General features: G+C 37.7%; 2 protein-coding genes across 3 annotated transcripts in view; one reads left to right on the top strand and one right to left on the bottom strand.

Annotated features, from left to right (window-relative positions):
- The window catches only part of rgs7bpa (regulator of G protein signaling 7 binding protein a), a 31,585-nt gene extending 29,574 nt beyond the window's left edge, over positions 1-2,011 (top strand). The window contains exons 6-7 of one of the 2 annotated variants that reach the window (XR_011924332.1): positions 1,067-1,823; positions 1,854-2,011. Coding sequence is in view for 1 of the 2 variants with exons in the window: in XM_072432946.1 (XP_072289047.1) it covers positions 1,067-1,158 (92 nt within the window). In the remaining variant the exon portion in view is untranslated. Of the gene's footprint in view, positions 1-1,066 lie in introns of both variants that reach the window. The other variant, XM_072432946.1, reaches the window with a different exon arrangement.
- Positions 2,012-3,019: 1,008 nt separating this feature from the next.
- c7a (complement component 7a) overlaps positions 3,020-19,641 on the bottom strand; it is a 49,639-nt gene continuing 33,017 nt past the window's right edge. Inside the window, exons 15-19 of the mRNA XM_072433902.1 lie at positions 7,579-7,711; positions 6,452-6,640; positions 6,199-6,304; positions 4,806-4,990; positions 3,020-3,681 (exon numbers count right to left, since the gene is read on the bottom strand). Coding sequence (XP_072290003.1) covers positions 3,503-3,681; positions 4,806-4,990; positions 6,199-6,304; positions 6,452-6,640; positions 7,579-7,711 — 792 coding nt within the window. The 3' untranslated portion in view covers positions 3,020-3,502. The remainder of the gene's footprint in view (positions 3,682-4,805; positions 4,991-6,198; positions 6,305-6,451; positions 6,641-7,578; positions 7,712-19,641) is intronic.

Genomic DNA, 19,641 nt, shown 5'->3' on the forward strand with positions numbered 1-19,641 from the left:
GGACATAAAAAGTACACTCGGGACATACAAAGTACACTCGGGACAAACAAAGTACTCTTGGGACATACAAAGTACACTCGGGACATACAAAGCACACTCGGGACATACAAAGTACACTCGGGACATACAAAGTACACTCGGGACATACAAAGCACACTCGGGACATACAAAGTACACTCGGGACATACAAAGCACACTCGGGACATACAAAGCACACTCGGGACATACAAAGTACTCTCAGGACAAACAAAGTACACTCGGGACATACAAAGCACACTCGGGACATACAAAGTACAAAAGGTACATACAAAGTACACTTGGGGCATACAAAGTACAAAAGGTACATACAAAGTACACTTGGGACATACAAAGTATACAAAGTACTCTCAGGACATACACAGTACACATGGTCTATACAAAGTACACTCTGGACATACAAAGTACTCTCGGGACAAACAAAGTACACTTGGGACATAAAAAGCACACTTGGGACATACAAAGCACACTTGGGACATACAAAGTATACAAAGTACTCTCAGGACATACACAGTATACAAAGTACACTCGGGACGTACAAAGTATACAAAGCACACTCAGGACATACAAAGTACACTAGGGACATACAAAGTACACTCGGGACATACAAAGTACACTCGGGACAAACAAAGTACTCTTGGGACATACAAAGTACACTTGGGACATACAAAGCACACTCGGGACATACAAAGTACACTCGGGACATACAAAGTACACTCGGGACATACAAAGCACACTCGGGACATACAAAGCACACTTGGGACATACAAAGCACACTTGGGATATACAAAGCACACTCGGGACATACAAAGCACACACGGGACATACAAAGTACTCTCAGGACAAACAAAGTACACTCGGGACATACAAAGTACAAAAGGTACATACAAAGTACACTTGGGACATACAAAGTACACTTGGGACATACAAAGTACACTTGGGACATGAAAAGTACACTGAGTATAGGCAAAGTACACAGTATTTAGAGCACATGCCAGGTCTAACCCTGTGCCGTCCTGTGCCTGTCCAGATGACAGCAGCCTGCTGAACCTGACTCCCTACCCACTGGTCCGACAGAGGAAGAGGCGCTTCTTTGGCCTCTGTTGCCTAGTAACCAGCTAAGGGCCCCGCCTTTGTGGGTAGGAGCAGCCACAAAGACACCATTACCCACTGTCCTTCACCACGTGTGTCTCCCACCAATCTATTACTGCCATTTTCCAATCTCTCTATCTCTTTCTCTTTTTTTTAAAGGCTGCCCATTTTATAATTTTATTTTATAATACAAAGAATTGTAATTGCAATGTAATGAAAAGTCATGAACCTATATTTTAAGATACTTTGCAACTCTTTTTTGGTAAACAGAGTCCAAAATCTCGCTTGTCCAATGTAAGAGGTTGGTGTCGGGTTACCTCCTTAAAGTCTTGAATGAATGATACAAAGATTCATGTTAAAAAAAAAGGGAATATTCTTGTTTGTTTTTGTCTGTGACAACTCAGCCTCACACCAGGATCACAAAGTCCTCTCTTTGAGCTGAGCAAGTTTGTCATATATTGCGGTCTTTCTGTTTGTTGCTGTTTTTTCTCTTCAATGTACTTAATTTAGTCTTCCATGAACCAAGAACCTATACCCAACTTTAACTTTTCAGCTTCAACAATGGAATATATTATAGAACACATGAAAAGACTTTGCACATAATATCTATGTATAAACTCGAGACATTAGACTTGTGTATATATACATAATCTTTACGCAATGCTCTCTATTATTCCGGAGTGAGAAGAGGAGGGGTGTGGCGGGTGCAAGCGGGTGTAGGCGAGTGTAAGCGGGTGTAAGCGGGGGGCCTCGCTCTTACGTGCGGGCAGCATGGCTCTAGCTTCTAAGGGTAGTGATGTTTGTGTAGGGCACGCTGAAGGTACAATAGTCAATGCTGATAGGTCATTTTACATTGTTAATAAACTTTTGTTATGAAAAACTACATCTGAGTGTGGAGTTTCTGATGTATCAGCAATGTGTCTCCTTAAAGTATGAACAAAGACTTAAATCATAATGAATGGAGTGGTCCATTAAGAATGGTTCAGGCTTAGAAACGACTTAATTAAGGGGTTAGGCCCTAACTCCTTAATGAAGTCGTTTCAAAGCCTGAACCATTGTTAAACTCTTTGTTCATTATGAAACAAGTCTTTGTTCATGCTTTATTAAGGCTATTAAAACTGTAGTTATTATAAAGTGTTACCAGAGGTATACATTCTAATAATGTAAAATATTATCTCTATTTCCATGTCATCAATACACACAATTTCATCCAAAATGCAGGACAGATTACAGACAAGGGACATATTTACCTCACTGTTTTAACATTCATTTTATACAATTAAAGTGTTGTTCATGTATTCTATTTGTCAAATAGTTATTGTAGAGTAAATTAGACAAGCTCTGGTCCTTATTGGTTGCTAGGTAGCATGAAATTATCTCTACTTAAGTTACATCTGCTGCCCATGCCAACATGCCTACATCTGCTGCAAAGTAAATGTATAAACTTCACCAAAGTTGTCTAAATTAATTTAATAATAACGTAATATGTTTTAGTGAAAGGGGCAGTGGACCAATCATATGCACTTTGATTTCCAATCAAGTATATGTGAAGGATGACATGTCAAACCAGTTCAACTGAAAATACTGACAATACGGCTGTTTTAGTTTTTATTTGTGTTTTGTGTCTACTCAATGGGCACTGCGAAAAGAAAAAGAATTGAATTCATGACACGTACATTTTTCATTACAACCCAGTAAAACTGACTTCAACTGTGCTTCAAGGTCCTTCATTAAATCATTTGTAATAATATGTGTAGCCTAAATGTACGGAAAACAAGCTTCAATTATCATCATCTTTATTATATATTATGATGAGTAAATGTAAGAAAACTATTTGATGTGCAAAATTGGCCACAAGATGGCGATAAAAAAACACAAAAAACAAAATGCATTTTCCGTAGATTAGGCCTTCTTTTTATGGCAATTTTCAATTCCATTAAATGTATTTTTGTAACGCCTCAAATCACAACAGTAGTTGCCTCGAAGGGTGAACATTTGCATTATACTTTCTATTTACTGAGGCTGAAGTTCAAAGTTGAAACAAAAATAAAACATGTGTGACTATGTTCATAATAACACAGTGTACAGTAGAATAAACACATTTTACTTTGTAGACGTATTCTAAGCAGAGGTGGGTAGTAATCTACTACAGTTACATGAGTATATTTTAATAAAGTCGTGATTCATTTTCATATAGCATACTTTCACTTGAACATTTGCGTTTCTCCTTCAGATTTGATATAGCGTTTCAGATTTTTTTGCTCTATCATTTGAAAATACCATCATAAATCACAGTCAGTACTTTTACTTGAGTACGTGTTTGTGGCTAATCTAAGCACCTCTGACTGTGAGTAAAATATGAGCGGGGCAGATGTCAGTTGGGACAGGGCACGACATCCACCACAGTGACCGCCTCCCCTCTGCAGCGGCGCAGCCCGGCCTCACACTCGCTCAGGGTCAGGGGGGCGGTGTCCGAGCCCACCCGCACACACACGCTCAGGCCTGGGGAGGAGCAGTCTGCAGAGTCCCGACAGCGGCATGTGCTGGTTTGGGCTGGAAAAGCCAAGCAACAGATGTCATATGTCAATGAAAGAAGAGTTTAGATTTAGCTTTACTGCAATGTTTTTTCTCTTTGTGTGGTAAATATATCACTTAACGTCACAGTTTGAGTTGTGTGAACTGGATTCACAAAGGGGTTTTCACTCAGTTTTAAAAAAAAAAAGTGCAAGAATCCAACAAAAATTGTCTGTGCTTTTAGATGTAGATTCTGTTTTAATTTTCCCACGTCTCTTGTAAATGTGTAAATGTTTTTTATGTTTTTAGTGTGATGATCTACAACACTGCACACGTCTGAAAAACAAGGACATATTACAACTAATTTATGTTTAGTTTTACAACAATGATTTGTAGTTTTTGTCTAGTTTTTTTACTGTCAAAATTTGTACTTCTCTACAATACTAAACACACCTGAAAATTAGGCCAAAGAAACAAGAGTTCATTTGACAACTAATTTACATTACCGTAAATTTTACTACAATTATTTTTGACAAATTGTTACGTCTCTACAAAACTAAACACATCTTAAAATACGGAAAAATAATCAATTCGACCAAAAAATGTGTATGTTAAGTTTGACCACAATCATTTTTATAATTTTCCCTATGTATGAATATTAATAATTCTGACAAGAATCTAATCTTATGATGTTGGAAAAAAAAATTTGGGTAATTTTACCATTAAAACGTTTTAGAAATAGGAAATACTGAAGAAGAAATATGTTTTATATTTTGTTTAGTATTTAGTATTTTGAGACATAATTGCACCAATCAATTGATTGTACCCCATAGCCTGAATAAAGGCAAAAAATACATGTTTTCATTTAAAAAAAAATGTATTACTCGTAATAACATAACCTCGATTCAACTTATTGTTCAGTATTTCTCTTTTGAATTATCGTGTGGCTTTAGTTCCGACTTTTCCTACTCCTCATTGAACATACTGAAATGTATTGACTGTATTCCTTTATGATTTTTATTAGTTTATCATGTTTCATTATGATTATCTATGTATTTAAAACATGTTTAAGTCATGATGCAAACTATGTGATAAACTATAATATATAACTCTGCAAAAAGAGCTAATAGGTGTGTGCAGCGAGTCTTAGGCGGCGCACTCACCGTCACAGGTCTCCCATGGGTGACACTGGGTGCAGCCCGAGTCAGCCGGGCGCACGGGCCATGTGCACAGGCTGTTCTCCACCAAAGCAGACTCCTTCTTCATACACTTCAGGGCGTGCACTTTACACACGCTTAAAACCATGTTCCCGATCACTGGATGTGACGCGCAGAGCTCCAGAGAGGCACTGAACACCAGACGAGAGCTGAAGGTCATTTATTATGTAATATGCGCGCTTGTATTTATAGTTTGTACCGTAAAATATTGTACAATATCGAATTGAATTGGTGGTTTTCAGATTCTAGATGTTTTGATATTGTTGTGTTGTATATGATGATGTCATAATCTCAGATAGGGGCAAGAAGCCATTTTTTCTATTGATAATATTGCATTTTGCCAGGAAATATCCCAAAGTTTAAATTCACAAATGTTGAAAGTGTTCTTTTCTATTTGTGGCAAGACCCAAAAATACACTATATTACAACAAATAAATGCATTTTTAACTCTATTGATTTTAGCTGAGCCGATCTGTGTTAAATATTATTGGCCTATAGAATACTGAGGTTGATAGAATAACAAACGTGCACATGCAGTAGATTATGAACTAACTAAAAACTGAAACCGTCATCGTATTCTAGTCTGTGTGTCAAGAAATACCAAATTTACAGGGGTTATTTACGTTATTTACAAGATTAGCAGCTCATGAAACTAAAACGAATACTGTCACCGATATATGATAATGTTTGACGTTTAACTTCAGCGTCACTGAAGTTAAACTGAACAATTTGAGCTTAATTCAGCAGGATTACATTTGAAGACACGTGAATTATGTTTTTATGTGGATAAAAGCTATTTAAAAAAGCTGCTCTTCACATCCCTTTGTAGGACAGCCATGAGAGCTAAGCAGAAGAAAATAAAAATTGCATTTATTTTTTCTCCTGTTTGATTGCGTCCCAAAAAAAGCCTTTTTCCATCACTTTTTTTTTTTTTTTTGAGGCAATCAAAGGAAAAAAGTGTGGAAAGGGGGAAAAAACTGAACACGAATTATGTGCTTTTTATTTTCCTTTTTCCCGCTTACCTTTTAGGGTTTCCATACTTTCACTCTAAACTGTCAAATATCCTGCAAGCTAAACATTTAAACTAAAATGGTGGTGGAAAATGATGTCATGTTTCTATGTATTAAGCAGCTCATCAGGTTAAAAATACATATATTCTGACGCATTCTTGTGTAGTTCTATCACATAAAGACATCAGGGGTGTATTTGGTGTTTAAGAATAAGATCAGCAGCAAAAAATGTGTGGGACTCAAAAATGTGTGACTGAAACAAAACACAAAATGGGTGAAACATGGTTAAAATGGAAACAAAAAGCCAGTTTAGCAGACACAGTCCTTACCCGCACTCATTAGGCAGCTTGCACACACACTTGCCCCTGGTTTCCTTCTCCCACACTTTACATTGCACTGAAGGATTCACGGGTCGATGGTCCACCTCAGTTATGACTGTGGCAAAAACACAACTTTACTCCTTTTTCCACACACACCATGGAACGTACGAGTGGGCGAAAAAAGTAGAACACGCATGTCATTGTCCGAATGTTTCTAGGCGTACCTGTGAACCAGCACAGAATACACATGTGGGAAGTGCACCTTGTTTGCAGGTGACTTGGGCGGGGTCTGGGGAGAAGTTGAGGCTGGGGTCACAAATGGCTGTCGTCTCCCCGTGAAGCTCTTTGCCCTCGGGACAGGACAAGGTCACAGTTTCTCCAATGTCATAGGTGGATTTATCCGGAGACACCAGGACACCAGCAGCTAGCACTGGCATCATGCAGTTTGATACTGGGAGGAGAGAAGTTACACCGAGAAAACTTTATTCTAACTTTATTTCTTATACATTCTATATAGATATAAATTAGACATTATTTTATTTACATTACAGGGAGAAATTAGACTTCGAAGACTTTATTCTACTCTATAGGAACAGAAATTAGACTTTGATTTACCCTGCAGGGGACGTTATTTGACTTATTTTACAGTATAGGGAGAGAAAATGGCTTTTAAGACTTTATTTTATACTATAGAGGGATACATTAGACTTAGATGACTTTATTTTACACTATAGAGAAACAAAACTAGATTTTGAAGACTTGATTTCACCAACATTTAATTTGTATTGCGTGTTTTATGCTATTTTAATGTTTATTAACTTGTCCTTGTGTGTTTTAGAAAGGCGCTTATAAATAAAATGTATTATTACTATATAGGGAAGAATTAGACTCAACATACATTATTTTACACTTTTCTTTCTACGTGCATTGTTCAATATTACCAAATTAATTGAGACATATTATGTAAAAATATAAATATATACCTTTGAATATGTATTATTTAGAAACAGATCCATTGACTTCCTGTTCAAAACTGTTCAAAAAAAGTGTTGTTTCACAGTAACAAGCAGAAGATTTCGATTTACTTGTTCTTATGGTAGAAAAATGGCTAATTGAAATGTTTTAACCTTTTGGAATAATTGTTCCTCAGTAATGAGTAGTAGGCAGAGAAGAAAACCGGTCTTTAAACCCTACAGGATTACTCAAACGTGCATTAATCAATCAAAACACAAGCTAACCTGAGCTCTAAACCAAACCTAAACCCAAGAATCTAACTACATGTTATTACAGACGTGTTACACATCGCATTACGGTGTACTTGGTGAGGTATAAAATGTATTAAGTGAAATAGTGTTGTAATTCTGTTTGTGTGAGTGTTAAAGTCGTTACATTGGCAGACATCGGGCGAGCCGGACCAGGTCTGAGCTGTAGTGCACTCAAATGTGGATGCACCCGAGAGATGGAAGCCCACGATGCACCTGTACTGCACCCTGTCCCCAACCAGGTACGTGTCCTTGGGGTCCTAAACACACATACAACATACTTACTACACAAGATGAATTACAATGAAGATGGACACATTCAGCAGATCACATAAGCTGCAACTCTGCCGACAATAGAGCCCTTCTTTTGTATGTAAAACCACTGCAGTTTAAACCTCTACAAACATGAGAAGAAATATGTGTTAGTTTAGAAGGTCATATTTCAGTGTGTAGTCCTAGTTTGAACCCAGTTTTAGTCCTAGTTTGAACCTAGTTTTAGTCCTAGTTTGAACCCAGTGTTAGTCCTAGTTTGAACCCAGTTTTAGTCCTAGTTTGAACCTAGTTTTAGTCCTAGTTTGAACCCAGTTTTAGTCCTAATTTGAACCCAGTTTAGTCCTAGTTTGAACCCAGTTTTAGTCCTAATTTGAACCCAGTTTAGTCCTAGTTTGAACCCAGTTTTAGTCCTAATTTGAACCCAGTTTTAGTCCTAGTTTGAACCCAGTTTAGTCCTAGTTTGAACCCAGTTTTAGTCCTAGTTTGAACCCAGTTTAGTCCTAGTTTGAATCCAGTTTTAGTCCTAGTTTGAACCCAGTTTAGTCCTAGTTTGAACCTAGTTTTAGTCCTAGTTTGAACCCAGTGTTAGTCCTAGTTTGAACCTAGTTTTAGTCCTAGTTTGAACCCAGTGTTAGTCCTAGTTTGAACCCAGTTTTAGTCCTAGTTTGAACCCAGTTTTAGTCCTAGTTTGAACCCAGTTTAGTCCTAGTTTGAACCCAGTTTTAGTCCTAGTTTGAATCCAGTTTAGTCCTAGTTTGAACCCAGTTTTAGTCCTAGTTTGAACCCAGTTTTAGTCCTAGTTTGAACCCAGTTTTAGTCCTAGTTTGAACCCAGTTTTAGTCCTAGTTTGAACCCAGTTTAGTCCTAGTTTGAACCCAGTTTTAGTCCTAGTTTGAACCCAGTTTTAGTCCTAGTTTGAACCCAGTGTTAGTCCTAGTTTGAACCCAGTTTTAGTCCTAATTTGAACCCAGTTTTAGTCCTAGTTTGAACCCAGTTTAGTCCTAGTTTGAACCCAGTTTTGGTCATAGTTCGAATCCTGTTTTAGTCCTAATTTGAACCCAGTTTTAGTCCTACTTTGAACCCAGTTTAGTCCTAGTTTGAACCCAGTTTTAGTCCTAGTTTGAACCCAGTTTTAGTCCTAGTTTGAACCCAGTTTTAGTCCTAGTTTGAACCCAGTTTTAGTCCTAGTTTGAACCTAGTTTTAGTCCTAGTTTGAACCCAGTTTTAGTCCTAGTTTGAACCCAGTTTAGTCCTAGTTTGAACCCAGTTTTAGTCCTAGTTTGAACCCAGTTTAGTCCTAGTTTGAATCCAGTTTTAGTCCTAGTTTTAACACAGTTTTAGTCCTAGTTTGAACCTAGTTTTAGTCCTAGTTTGAACCCAGTGTTAGTCCTAGTTTGAACCTAGTTTAGTCCTAGTTTGAACCCAGTTTAGTCCTAGTTTGAACCCAGTTTAGTCCTACTTTGAACCCAGTTTTAGTCCTAGTTTGAATCCAGTTTTAGTCCTAGTTTGAACCCAGTTTTAGTCCTAATTTGAACCCAGTTTAGTCCTAGTTTGAACCCAGTTTTAGTCCTAGTTTGAACCCAGTTTAGTCCTAGTTTGAACCCAGTTTTAGTCCTAGTTTGAACCCAGTTTTAGTCCTAGTTTGAACCCAGTTTTAGTCCTAGTTTTAACACAGTTTAGTCCTAGTTTGAACCCAGTTTAGTCCTAGTTTGAACCCAGTTTTAGTCCTAGTTTGAATCCAGTTTTAGTCCTAGTTTGAACCCAGTTTTAGTCCTAGTTTGAACCCAGTTTTAGTCCTAGTTTGAATCCAGTTTTAGTCCTAGTTTGAACCCAGTTTTAGTCCTAGTTTGAATCCAGTTTTAGTCCTAATTTGAACCCAGTTTAGTCCTAGTTTGAACCCAGTGTTAGTCCTAGTTTGAACCCAGTTTTAGTCCTACTTTGAATCCAGTTTTAGTCCTAGTTTGAACCTAGTTTTAGTCCTAGTTTTGACAGTTTTAGTCCTAGTTTGAACCCAGTTTTAGTCCTAGTTTTAGTCCTAGTTTGAACCCAGTTTAGTCCTAGTTTGAACCCAGTTTTAGTCCTAGTTTGAACCCAGTTTTAGTCCTAGTTTGAACCCAGTGTTAGTCCTAGTTTGAATCCAGTTTTAGTCCTAGTTTGAACCCAGTTTTAGTCCTAGTTTGAACCCAGTTTTAGTCCTAATTTGAACCCAGTTTTAGTCCTAGTTTGAACCCAGTTTAGTCCTAGTTTGAACCCAGTTTTGGTCATAGTTCGAATCCTGTTTTAGTCCTAATTTGAACCCAGTTTTAGTCCTAGTTTGAACCCAGTTTTAGTCCTAGTTTGAACCCAGTTTTAGTCCTAGTTTGAACCCAGTTTTAGTCCTAGTTTGAACCCAGTTTAGTCCTACTTTGAACCCAGTTTAGTCCTAGTTTGAACCCAGTTTTAGTCCTAGTTTGAACCCAGTTTTAGTCCTAGTTTGAACCCAGTTTTAGTCCTAGTTTGAACCCAGTTTTAGTCCTAGTTTGAACCCAGTTTAGTCCTAGTTTGAACCCAGTTTTAGTCCTAGTTTGAACCCAGTTTAGTCCTAGTTTGAATCCAGTTTTAGTCCTAGTTTTAACACAGTTTTAGTCCTAGTTTGAACCTAGTTTTAGTCCTAGTTTGAACCCAGTGTTAGTCCTAGTTTGAACCCAGTTTAGTCCTACTTTGAATCCAGTTTTAGTCCTAGTTTGAACCCAGTTTTAGTCCTAGTTTGAACCCAGTTTTAGTCCTAGTTTGAACCCAGTTTTAGTCCTAGTTTGAACCCAGTTTTAGTCCTAGTTTGAACCCAGTTTAGTCCTAGTTTGAACCCAGTTTTAGTCCTAGTTTGAACCCAGTTTTAGTCCTAGTTTGAACCCAGTTTAGTCCTAGTTTGAATCCAGTTTTAGTCCTAATTTGAACCCAGTTTTAGTCCTAGTTTGAACCCAGTTTTAGTCCTAGTTTGAACCCAGTTTTAGTCCTAGTTTGAACCCAGTTTTAGTCCTAGTTTGAACCCAGTTTTAGTCCTAGTTTGAACCCAGTTTTAGTCCTAGTTTGAACCCAGTTTTAGTCCTAGTTTGAACCCAGTTTAGTCCTACTTTGAACCCAGTTTAGTCCTAGTTTGAAACCAGTTTTAGTCCTAGTTTGAACCCAGTTTTAGTCCTAGTTTGAACCCAGTTTTAGTCCTAGTTTGAACCCAGTTTTAGTCCTAGTTTGAACCTAGTTTTAGTCCTAGTTTGAACCCAGTTTTAGTCCTAGTTTGAACCCAGTTTAGTCCTAGTTTGAACCCAGTTTTAGTCCTAGTTTGAACCCAGTTTAGTCCTAGTTTGAATCCAGTTTTAGTCCTAGTTTTAACACAGTTTTAGTCCTAGTTTGAACCTAGTTTTAGTCCTAGTTTGAACCCAGTGTTAGTCCTAGTTTGAACCTAGTTTAGTCCTAGTTTGAACCCAGTTTAGTCCTAGTTTGAACCCAGTTTAGTCCTACTTTGAACCCAGTTTTAGTCCTAGTTTGAATCCAGTTTTAGTCCTAGTTTGAACCCAGTTTTAGTCCTAATTTGAACCCAGTTTAGTCCTAGTTTGAACCCAGTTTTAGTCCTAGTTTGAACCCAGTTTAGTCCTAGTTTGAACCCAGTTTTAGTCCTAGTTTGAACCCAGTTTTAGTCCTAGTTTGAACCCAGTTTTAGTCCTAGTTTTAACACAGTTTAGTCCTAGTTTGAACCCAGTTTAGTCCTAGTTTGAACCCAGTTTTAGTCCTAGTTTGAATCCAGTTTTAGTCCTAGTTTGAACCCAGTTTTAGTCCTAGTTTGAACCCAGTTTTAGTCCTAGTTTGAATCCAGTTTTAGTCCTAGTTTGAACCCAGTTTTAGTCCTAGTTTGAATCCAGTTTTAGTCCTAATTTGAACCCAGTTTAGTCCTAGTTTGAACCCAGTGTTAGTCCTAGTTTGAACCCAGTTTTAGTCCTACTTTGAATCCAGTTTTAGTCCTAGTTTGAACCTAGTTTTAGTCCTAGTTTTGACAGTTTTAGTCCTAGTTTGAACCCAGTTTTAGTCCTAGTTTTAGTCCTAGTTTGAACCCAGTTTAGTCCTAGTTTGAACCCAGTTTTAGTCCTAGTTTGAACCCAGTTTTAGTCCTAGTTTGAACCCAGTGTTAGTCCTAGTTTGAATCCAGTTTTAGTCCTAGTTTGAACCCAGTTTTAGTCCTAGTTTGAACCCAGTTTTAGTCCTAATTTGAACCCAGTTTTAGTCCTAGTTTGAACCCAGTTTAGTCCTAGTTTGAACCCAGTTTTGGTCATAGTTCGAATCCTGTTTTAGTCCTAATTTGAACCCAGTTTTAGTCCTAGTTTGAACCCAGTTTTAGTCCTAGTTTGAACCCAGTTTTAGTCCTAGTTTGAACCCAGTTTTAGTCCTAGTTTGAACCCAGTTTAGTCCTACTTTGAACCCAGTTTAGTCCTAGTTTGAACCCAGTTTTAGTCCTAGTTTGAACCCAGTTTTAGTCCTAGTTTGAACCCAGTTTTAGTCCTAGTTTGAACCCAGTTTTAGTCCTAGTTTGAACCCAGTTTAGTCCTAGTTTGAACCCAGTTTTAGTCCTAGTTTGAACCCAGTTTAGTCCTAGTTTGAATCCAGTTTTAGTCCTAGTTTTAACACAGTTTTAGTCCTAGTTTGAACCTAGTTTTAGTCCTAGTTTGAACCCAGTGTTAGTCCTAGTTTGAACCCAGTTTAGTCCTACTTTGAACCCAGTTTAGTCCTAGTTTGAACCCAGTTTTAGTCCTAGTTTTAACACAGTTTTAGTCCTAGTTTGAACCTAGTTTTAGTCCTAGTTTGAACCCAGTGTTAGTCCTAGTTTGAACCCAGTTTAGTCCTACTTTGAACCCAGTTTAGTCCTAGTTTTAACACAGTTTTAGTCCTAGTTTGAACCCAGTTTAGTCCTAGTTTGAACCCAGTTTTAGTCCTAGTTTGAATCCAGTTTTAGTCCTAGTTTGAACCCAGTTTTAGTCCTAGTTTGAACCCAGTTTTAGTCCTAGTTTGAATCCAGTTTTAGTCCTAGTTTGAACCCAGTTTTAGTCCTAGTTTGAATCCAGTTTTAGTCCTAATTTGAACCCAGTTTAGTCCTAGTTTGAACCCAGTGTTAGTCCTAGTTTGAATCCAGTTTTAGTCCTAGTTTGAACCTAGTTTTAGTCCTAGTTTTGACAGTTTTAGTCCTAGTTTGAACCCAGTTTTAGTCCTAGTTTTAGTCCTAGTTTGAACCCAGTTTAGTCCTAGTTTGAACCCAGTTTTAGTCCTAGTTTGAACCCAGTTTAGTCCTAGTTTGAACCCAGTTTTAGTCCTAGTTTGAACCCAGTTTTAGTCCTAGTTTGAACCCAGTTTTAGTCCTAATTTGAACCCAGTTTAGTCCTAGTTTGAACCCAGTTTTAGTCCTAGTTTGAACCCAGTTTAGTCCTAGTTTGAACCCAGTTTTAGTCCTAGTTTGAACCTAGTTTTAGTCCTAGTTTGAACCTAGTTTTAGTCCTAGTTTTAACCCAGTTTTAGTCCTAGTTTGAACCCAGTTTAGTCCTAGTTTGAATCCAGTTTTAGTCCTAGTTTGAACCTAGTTTTAGTCCTAGTTTTAACACAGTTTTAGTCCTAGTTTGAACCTAGTTTTAGTCCTAGTTTGAACCCAGTTTAGTCCTAGTTTGAACCCAGTTTTAGTCCTAGTTTGAACCCAGTTTTAGTCCTAGTTTGAACCCAGTTTTAGTCCTAGTTTGAACCCAGTTTTAGTCCTAGTTTGAACCCAGTTTTAGTCCTAGTTTGAACCCAGTTTTAGTCCTAATTTGAACCCAGTTTAGTCCTAGTTTGAACCCAGTTTTAGTCCTAGTTTGAACCCAGTTTAGTCCTAGTTTGAACCCAGTTTAGTCCTAGTTTGAATCCAGTCCTAGTTTGAACCAAGTTTTAGTCCTAGTTTGAACCAAGTTTTAGTCCTAGTTTGAATCCAGTTTAGTCCTAGTTTGAATCCAGTTTAATCCTAATTTGAACCCAGTTTAGTCCTAGTTTGAACCCAGTTTAGTCCTAGTTTGAACCCAGTTTTAGTCCTAGTTTGAACCAAGTTTTAGTCCTAGTTTGAACCCAGTTTTAGTCCTAGTTTGAACCCAGTTTTAGTCCTAGTTTGAACCCAGTTTTAGTCCTAGTTTGAACCTAGTTTTAGTCCTAGTTTGAACCCAGTGTTAGTCCTAGTTTGAACCCAGTTTTAGTCCTAGTTTGAACCCAGTTTTAGTCCTAGTTTGAACCCAGTTTTAGTCCTAGTTTGAACCCAGTTTTAGTCCTAGTTTGAACCTAGTTTAAGTCCTAGTTTGAACCCAGTTTTAGTCCTAATTTGAATCCAGTTTTAGTCCTAGTTTGAACCCAGTTTTAGTCCTAGTTTGAACCTAGTTTAAGTTCTAGTTTGAATCCAGTTTTAGTCCTAGTTTGAATCCAGTTTTAGTCCTAGTTTGAATCCAGTTTTAGTCCTAGTTTGAACCTAGTTTTAGTCCTAGTTTTGACAGTTGTAGTCCTAGTTTGAACCCAGTTTAGTCCTAGTTTGAACCCAGTTTTAGTCCTAGTTTGAACCCAGTTTTAGTCCTAGTTTGAACCCAGTGTTAGTCCTACTTTGAACCCAGTTTAGTCCTAGTTTTAACACAGTTTTAGTCCTAGTTTGAACCCAGTTTAGTCCTAGTTTGAATCCAGTTTTAGTCCTAGTTTGAATCCAGTTTTAGTCCTAGTTTGAACCCAGTTTTAGTCCTAGTTTGAACCCAGTTTTAGTCCTAGTTTGAACCCAGTTTTAGTCCTAGTTTGAACCCAGTTTAGTCCTAGTTTGAATCCAGTTTTAGTCCTAGTTTGAACCTAGTTTTAGTCCTAGTTTTAACACAGTTTTAGTCCTAGTTTGAACCTAGTTTTAGTCCTAGTTTGAACCCAGTGTTAGTCCTAGTTTGAACCCAGTTTTAGTCCTAGTTTGAACCCAGTGTTAGTCCTAGTTTGAATCCAGTTTTAGTCCTAGTTTGAACCCAGTTTTAGTCCTAGTTTGAACCCAGTTTTAGTCCTTGTTTGAACCCAGTTTAGTCCTAGTTTGAACCCAGTTTTGGTCATAGTTCGAATCCTGTTTTAGTCCTAATTTGAACCCAGTTTTAGTCCTAGTTTGAACCCAGTTTTAGTCCTAGTTTGAACCTAGTTTTAGTCCTAGTTTGAACCTAGTTTTAGTCCTAGTTTTAACCCAGTTTTAGTCCTAGTTTGAACCCAGTTTAGTCCTAGTTTGAATCCAGTTTTAGTCCTAGTTTGAACCTAGTTTTAGTCCTAGTTTTAACACAGTTTTAGTCCTAGTTTGAACCTAGTTTTAGTCCTAGTTTGAACCCAGTTTAGTCCTAGTTTGAACCCAGTTTTAGTCCTAGTTTGAACCCAGTTTTAGTCCTAGTTTGAACCCAGTTTTAGTCCTAGTTTGAACCCAGTTTTAGTCCTAGTTTGAACCCAGTTTTAGTCCTAGTTTGAACCCAGTTTTAGTCCTAATTTGAACCCAGTTTAGTCCTAGTTTGAACCCAGTTTTAGTCCTAGTTTGAACCCAGTTTAGTCCTAGTTTGAACCCAGTTTAGTCCTAGTTTGAATCCAGTCCTAGTTTGAACCAAGTTTTAGTCCTAGTTTGAACCAAGTTTTAGTCCTAGTTTGAATCCAGTTTAGTCCTAGTTTGAATCCAGTTTAATCCTAATTTGAACCCAGTTTAGTCCTAGTTTGAACCCAGTTTAGTCCTAGTTTGAACCCAGTTTTAGTCCTAGTTTGAACCAAGTTTTAGTCCTAGTTTGAACCCAGTTTTAGTCCTAGTTTGAACCCAGTTTTAGTCCTAGTTTGAACCCAGTTTTAGTCCTAGTTTGAACCTAGTTTTAGTCCTAGTTTGAACCCAGTGTTAGTCCTAGTTTGAACCCAGTTTTAGTCCTAGTTTGAACCCAGTTTTAGTCCTAGTTTGAACCCAGTTTTAGTCCTAGTTTGAACCCAGTTTTAGTCCTAGTTTGAACCTAGTTTAAGTCCTAGTTTGAACCCAGTTTTAGTCCTAATTTGAATCCAGTTTTAGTCCTAGTTTGAATCCAGTTTTAGTCCTAGTTTGAACCCAGTTTTAGTCCTAGTTTGAACCTAGTTTAAGTTCTAGTTTGAATCCAGTTTTAGTCCTAGTTTGAACCCAGTTTTAGTCCTAGTTTGAACCCAGTTTTAGTCCTAGTTTGAACCTAGTTTAAGTTCTAGTTTGAATCCAGTTTTAGTCCTAGTTTGAATCCAGTTTTAGTCCTAGTTTGAATCCAGTTTTAGTCCTAGTTTGAACCTAGTTTTAGTCCTAGTTTTGACAGTTGTAGTCCTAGTTTGAACCCAGTTTAGTCCTAGTTTGAACCCAGTTTTAGTCCTAGTTTGAACCCAGTTTTAGTCCTAGTTTGAACCCAGTGTTAGTCCTACTTTGAACCCAGTTTAGTCCTAGTTTTAACACAGTTTTAGTCCTACTTTGAACCCAGTTTAGTCCTAGTTTGAATCCAGTTTTAGTCCTAGTTTGAATCCAGTTTTAGTCCTAGTTTGAACCCAGTTTTAGTCCTAGTTTGAACCCAGTTTTAGTCCTAGTTTGAACCCAGTTTTAGTCCTAGTTTGAACCCAGTTTAGTCCTAGTTTGAATCCAGTTTTAGTCCTAGTTTGAACCTAGTTTTAGTCCTAGTTTTAACACAGTGTTAGTCCTAGTTTGAACCCAGTTTTAGTCCTAGTTTGAACCCAGTGTTAGTCCTAGTTTGAATCCAGTTTTAGTCCTAGTTTGAACCCAGTTTTAGTCCTAGTTTGAACCCAGTTTTAGTCCTAGTTTGAACCCAGTTTAGTCCTAGTTTGAACCCAGTTTTGGTCATAGTTCGAATCCTGTTTTAGTCCTAATTTGAACCCAGTTTTAGTCCTAGTTTGAACCCAGTTTTAGTCCTAGTTTGAACCCAGTTTTAGTCCTAGTTTGAACCCAGTTTTAGTCCTAGTTTGAACCCAGTTTAGTCCTACTTTGAACCCAGTTTAGTCCTAGTTTGAACCCAGTTTTAGTCCTAGTTTGAACCCAGTTTTAGTCCTAGTTTGAACCCAGTTTTAGTCCTAGTTTTAACACAGTTTTAGTCCTAGTTTGAACCCAGTTTAGTCCTAGTTTGAACCCAGTTTTAGTCCTAGTTTGAATCCAGTTTTAGTCCTAGTTTGAACCCAGTTTTAGTCCTAGTTTGAACCCAGTTTAGTCCTAGTTTGAACCCAGTTTTAGTCCTAGTTTGAACCCAGTTTTAGTCCTAGTTTGAACCCAGTTTTAGTCCTAGTTTGAACCCAGTTTAGTCCTAGTTTGAACCCAGTTTTAGTCCTAGTTTGAACCTAGTTTTAGTCCTAGTTTGAACCCAGTTTTAGTCCTAGTTTGAACCCAGTTTTAGTCCTAGTTTGAACCTAGTTTTAGTCCTAGTTTGAACTCAGTGTTAGTCCTAGTTTGAACCCAGTTTTAGTCCTAGTTTGAACCTAGTTTTAGTCCTAGTTTGAACCCAGTGTTAGTCCTAGTTTGAATCCAGTTTTAGTCCTAGTTTGAATCCAGTTTTAGTCCTAGTTTGAACCCAGTTTTAGTCCTAGTTTGAACCCAGTTTTAGTCCTAGTTTGAACCCAGTTTTAGCCCTAGTTTGAACCCAGTTTAGTCCTAGTTTGAACCCAGTTTTAGTCCTAGTTTGAACCTAGTTTTAGTCCTAGTTTGAATCCAGTTTTAGTCCTAGTTTGAACCTAGTTTTAGTCCTAGTTTTAACACAGTTTTAGTCCTAGTTTGAACCTAGTTTTAGTCCTAGTTTGAACCCAGTTTAGTCCTAGTTTGAACCCAGTTTTAGTCCTAGTTTGAACCCAGTTTTAGTCCTAGTTTGAACCCAGTTTTAGTCCTAGTTTGAACCCAGTTTTAGTCCTAGTTTGAACCCAGTTTTAGTCCTAGTTTGAACCCAGTTTTAGTCCTAATTTGAACCCAGTTTAGTCCTAGTTTGAACCCAGTTTTAGTCCTAGTTTGAACCCAGTTTAGTCCTAGTTTGAACCCAGTTTAGTCCTAGTTTGAATCCAGTCCTAGTTTGAACCAAGTTTTAGTCCTAGTTTGAACCAAGTTTTAGTCCTAGTTTGAATCCAGTTTAGTCCTAGTTTGAATCCAGTTTAATCCTAATTTGAACCCAGTTTAGTCCTAGTTTGAACCCAGTTTAGTCCTAGTTTGAACCCAGTTTTAGTCCTAGTTTGAACCAAGTTTTAGTCCTAGTTTGAACCCAGTTTTAGTCCTAGTTTGAACCCAGTTTTAGTCCTAGTTTGAACCCAGTTTTAGTCCTAGTTTGAACCTAGTTTTAGTCCTAGTTTGAACCCAGTGTTAGTCCTAGTTTGAACCCAGTTTTAGTCCTAGTTTGAACCCAGTTTTAGTCCTAGTTTGAACCCAGTTTTAGTCCTAGTTTGAACCCAGTTTTAGTCCTAGTTTGAACCTAGTTTAAGTCCTAGTTTGAACCCAGTTTTAGTCCTAATTTGAATCCAGTTTTAGTCCTAGTTTGAACCCAGTTTTAGTCCTAGTTTGAACCTAGTTTAAGTTCTAGTTTGAATCCAGTTTTAGTCCTAGTTTGAATCCAGTTTTAGTCCTAGTTTGAATCCAGTTTTAGTCCTAGTTTGAACCTAGTTTTAGTCCTAGTTTTGACAGTTGTAGTCCTAGTTTGAACCCAGTTTAGTCCTAGTTTGAACCCAGTTTTAGTCCTAGTTTGAACCCAGTTTTAGTCCTAGTTTGAACCCAGTTTTAGTCCTAGTTTGAACCCAGTTTTAGTCCTAGTTTAATCCCAATTTAGTCCTAGTTTGAACCCAGTTTAGTCCTAGTTTGAATCCAGTTTTAGTCCTAGTTTGAATCCAGTTTTAGTCCTAGTTTGAACCCAGTGTTAGTCCTACTTTGAACCCAGTTTAGTCCTAGTTTTAACACAGTTTTAGTCCTAGTTTGAACCCAGTTTAGTCCTAGTTTGAATCCAGTTTTAGTCCTAGTTTGAATCCAGTTTTAGTCCTAGTTTGAACCCAGTTTTAGTCCTAGTTTGAACCCAGTTTTAGTCCTAGTTTGAACCCAGTTTTAGTCCTAGTTTGAACCCAGTTTAGTCCTAGTTTGAATCCAGTTTTAGTCCTAGTTTGAACCTAGTTTTAGTCCTAGTTTTAACACAGTTTTAGTCCTAGTTTGAACCTAGTTTTAGTCCTAGTTTGAACCCAGTGTTAGTCCTAGTTTGAACCCAGTTTTAGTCCTAGTTTGAACCCAGTGTTAGTCCTAGTTTGAATCCAGTTTTAGTCCTAGTTTGAACCCAGTTTTAGTCCTAGTTTGAACCCAGTTTTAGTCCTAGTTTGAACCCAGTTTAGTCCTAGTTTGAACCCAGTTTTGGTCATAGTTCGAATCCTGTTTTAGTCCTAATTTGAACCCAGTTTTAGTCCTAGTTTGAACCCAGTTTTAGTCCTAGTTTGAACCCAGTTTTAGTCCTAGTTTGAACCCAGTTTTAGTCCTAGTTTGAACCCAGTTTAGTCCTACTTTGAACCCAGTTTAGTCCTAGTTTGAACCCAGTTTTAGTCCTAGTTTGAACCCAGTTTTAGTCCTAGTTTGAACCCAGTTTTAGTCCTAGTTTTAACACAGTTTTAGTCCTAGTTTGAACCCAGTTTAGTCCTAGTTTGAACCCAGTTTTAGTCCTAGTTTGAATCCAGTTTTAGTCCTAGTTTGAACCCAGTTTTAGTCCTAGTTTGAACCCAGTTTAGTCCTAGTTTGAACCCAGTTTTAGTCCTAGTTTGAACCCAGTTTTAGTCCTAGTTTGAACCCAGTTTTAGTCCTAGTTTGAACCCAGTTTAGTCCTAGTTTGAACCCAGTTTTAGTCCTAGTTTGAACCTAGTTTTAGTCCTAGTTTGAACCCAGTTT

This window comes from Eucyclogobius newberryi, unplaced genomic scaffold (genome assembly GCF_026437365.1).
Source record: "Eucyclogobius newberryi isolate DKJ021-1_F unplaced genomic scaffold, fEucNew1.0.hap1 SCAF_6, whole genome shotgun sequence".
In the NCBI taxonomy this organism is placed as follows: Eukaryota; Metazoa; Chordata; class Actinopteri; order Gobiiformes; family Gobiidae; genus Eucyclogobius; species Eucyclogobius newberryi.